Source organism: Amphibalanus amphitrite, unplaced genomic scaffold (assembly GCF_019059575.1).
Source record: "Amphibalanus amphitrite isolate SeventyFive unplaced genomic scaffold, NRLGWU_Aamphi_draft 002464F_arrow, whole genome shotgun sequence".
Classification (NCBI taxonomy): domain Eukaryota; kingdom Metazoa; phylum Arthropoda; class Thecostraca; order Balanomorpha; family Balanidae; genus Amphibalanus; species Amphibalanus amphitrite.
Window position 1 is genome coordinate 4247 of NW_024883900.1, and position 3622 is coordinate 7868.

At 45.0% G+C, this 3622-nt stretch overlaps 1 protein-coding gene across 1 annotated transcript; it reads right to left on the reverse strand.

Annotated features, from left to right (window-relative positions):
- Window positions 1-490: 490 nt before the first annotated feature.
- On the reverse strand, window positions 491-3622 carry LOC122377026 (opsin-2-like; the record flags this gene model as incomplete). The annotated part of the gene is made up of 3 exons (XM_043356995.1): window positions 3162-3622; window positions 2374-2530; window positions 491-621 (listed from the first exon to the last, which is right to left on the reverse strand). Coding segments are annotated over exons 1-3 (448 nt in total), but the record flags the coding sequence as incomplete, so codon positions are not given.

Below are 3622 nucleotides of genomic sequence, written 5' to 3' on the forward strand. Positions count from 1 at the left end.
GCCGTGGGGAGAAGGAAAAACGGAGAACGAAAGGTCTTAAGTGTTTCTCACCACCTCTGTGTTTCTCAGGAAAGCAAAGAGTTGGTCTTTCATCAACACAGAACATCTCACCAAGAAGGGAAAGAGGCGGTCTTTTATCTGCACAGAAACATCTCATCACGGAGGATTGAGGAAAAGAGGCGACCTCTCACTAATGCACACCGTTTCTCACACATGATGTCTCCTCACACTCATACTGGCGAATACTGTTTTATATACTGTTTTACTGAATACTGTCATACTGTTTTACTCTTCCCTCCAACAGGCTATGGCGCCCATTTACATCAAATTTCCTGCTTCTCCTCGTCCTCCTAAACCTCCCCACTGAGCTAGCAGCAATGAGTGCCCACTGCACGTAGCAGTGAGAAGCCTAGCCCACCCCACCCCTGGTGACACAGCCATTGACGGCAGCCCGGGGGGATCTGGCAGCACCGGGGAGCCCATGACTCACCTATGACGCCCAGCACTGGACCGCCGAAGACAGAGTTGATGATTATGGTGAAGGACTTGAGCACCATGACGAAGTCACTTATGGCCAGATTGAGCAGAAGAAGATTCGATGGCTTCCTCAGTTTGCGGTTTCTGTAGGTATACATAGGCGTACGATAAAATTGTGTAGTGATCTCTAGTTTCCCTTCGAAATGTATTTATTTGTAATGAATTGAACGTATCATGGTGAAGAACAAGGACACTCTTAACCCTATTCCTGGCGGGGGGGGCCTCAGGAGCCCCCCCCCCCTGAGGTTTTTTGGTTATATCTCCCAAACGCGTTGAGCTAGGAAGCTCAAATTTTCTGACTTTTCCTAAAAGGCTTCTACGCAACATGTCTGAAAATTTTGAGTTGATCTGACCTCAGGTCAGGTCACCAGAGGCGGTTTGGTGACGCTACCTCAGAAAAGTTTGCAATCACGCCAGAGCTAGAGTTTTTGACCGATCAATTTCTTCTCTTCAGGGTTTAGTTAGGGTACCAGTATGTGCAATTTGTATATCTCGGAATTTTGATATCGGTGACCTAAGGTCAGGTCAATTTCGCGACCTCCCCATTATAAGTCAATGGGGGAAAAATCAACTCCCTGTTTTTACCACTAAAACGGGTCGGAATGGCCCCATATACCATACATGACTTCATATACGATCAAACTTCACTACCTTGAGGTCTGTTTTGCTGTTGGGCAGCTGTGAGGTCATGTGACGTCATCAAAGGTCACCAAAGGTTTTTGGCCAATAACTCCGTACAGGAACAAGATACAGACGCGTGGATGGTCTCATTGTGTTCAGCTCGTCAAGACGCATCGAATGATATACATGATGACCTCGAGGTCACGTGACCTGAGGTCAACCTTTGACCTTGACCTTTCGAGGTCAACATATATATCATTCGATGCGGATTGACGAGAGGATCACGATGATGCCCTTAGTTTGTTCCTATCTTGACTAATTCGAAAGTTATTCGAGAAAAACTCTCTCCATATCTAGTGCCGCCATTTTGACTTTTTCGACCCCTGTGACGTCATCTTTGACCTGACCTGAAAATGACCTTAGTAAAAATTGTAGATCTTGGCCGTGCGTATCCGATGCCGTTTACCGCTTGTCGCTATCTTGCTCCGTTCTCGAGATCTCAGGGGGGGGGGGCCGAATCGGCCCCCCCCCCCCCGCCAGTTTCTTGTCCCGGCGGAGCCCGCCAGGAATAGGGTTAAGTGCATCAGCGCTTCTACCCGGATCAACCATTGAAATAAAGTTAGCGTGAAGCTATCTTCAATATTGGTCTTAACAATAAGGGTTATTGTTATGTTTTTAATCAAATTGTTTTAACAATATAAAAGATTTATTGTTCTAATACTCTGGGAATATTTTTTTTCAATTTATTTGCTTATTCATTCTTTTCGGAATGCTTCTGATCATGTGTCATCGCCTAGACACCGATTGAAGCTAAATGGAACGGCACATGCCGGGCAGGCTCGAGGTTCTTTCAACACATGCTAGGATATTCTTTATACGCTCGGTGCTGCGTTAGGGGAGTGAACGCCTTGATATGATCGTCTCCGGAAACATAAGTAAAAAGAACCTCACAGAGTTTAATTAATAATATCCCCTTGATGATTGGTTCCGCTAAGAAATAGATGAAACACGTCTGCCTGGTCGTGATTCAGGATACCTGCTATCAATGGGTATTTAATAATACCACTTCATTACATGTTTATAAATATTCTCAACAAATCACCTGGATGACATTCTATTGAGCATAATTGATGCGTGACATGTGAATTGAAAGACCTTCACCACTGATTGCCCACTCGCCAAGTAAGAAACGAGCCGGCGATCCAGCTTCCTCACCTGATGAAGACGACGATGACGAAGAGATTGCCGGAGCATCCCACCAGCATCATGAACAAGTGGAAGCCAGCGATGACCAGATGATGACTGTAGGGTGGCGCGTCGAAAGAGGCCCACACCGGCTGAATATACTGCAGGTAGTTGTCCGAACACAGGCCTGAGAAATTAATTAATTATCAAAAGATGAGGTAATGCCTCAAATGAGGTCGTGTTGTTTTCATACAATCTTAAATACATATGTGTGAAAACGTGTTGCAATATTTCGGACAGTGATTAAAGCTTGATGAGGCTAGGCGCCACATGAAGATAAGCAATATACGTAACGTAATCGTGGCTAATAGCCACTTGATTATCCAGGATGTTAACCACCACTCAGGGCTAGTTCCAACGAGGGATGAGTGTTTGGCGCCACCAAAATACGGCGAAAGACATTAACACTCATCCTAGACTAGACCTAATACGCCCAGCTAATCCCCAAATCCTAGGAAAGGACATTATGGCAGGTCCCCTGGGTCCCCTGCATAAGCCAACTCAGCTACATGACTTTCACACTACCATAGTCAGATTTTTAAGCCTGTCGGATCACTTGCAGAGACATATACGGCACGGGACGAACTATGAATGAATAGAAAGTCAAAAAGTGAAATAAAGATTAAGATGATATTTTTAACTCGCTATTGTTATTAAAGGTATTGGGGCTTCACAGGCGTTTTCATGCCTTTAAAGCGATTGGACAGGTTGAAAATGACTAAAATCACTGATCGGTGATGTCAAATCAAAGTACGTACCGAGTCGCTTCCATCCTTGCACGTCGTAGCCGTGGTCCAGCAACAGCGACGATATGTTGGTTTCACTCGGCAGCGACAGCGAAGGACCGCCGCACACGTTCGTTTCCTCAATCATAACAGCTTCGTCGGACGTCGAGGAAGATGGCGACGGCGAGGTCATGACGATGATTGTCGCCAGCTATAAGCTCTTGATGTTTTTCCGGGACTCGTTGTTTTCCTTGACTGGTTCCTTGATTCCGCGGACCCGCTACTGAAGCTGATCTACCGGTGTAGATAGCAGAACTATCTACACCATATTTACCGGTGGAAAAAGTAATTGCTGACCAAATAATATAGCACTTGAAAGCTAAGTTTTTACATTTTTCAAGTCACTGATTAGTATTTTCAGCAGTAAATGACATTTTGAGACTATCGTTTTGTCAAAAAATAATCGCAGCCGTCTGTTTTTTATTGGTGAAACT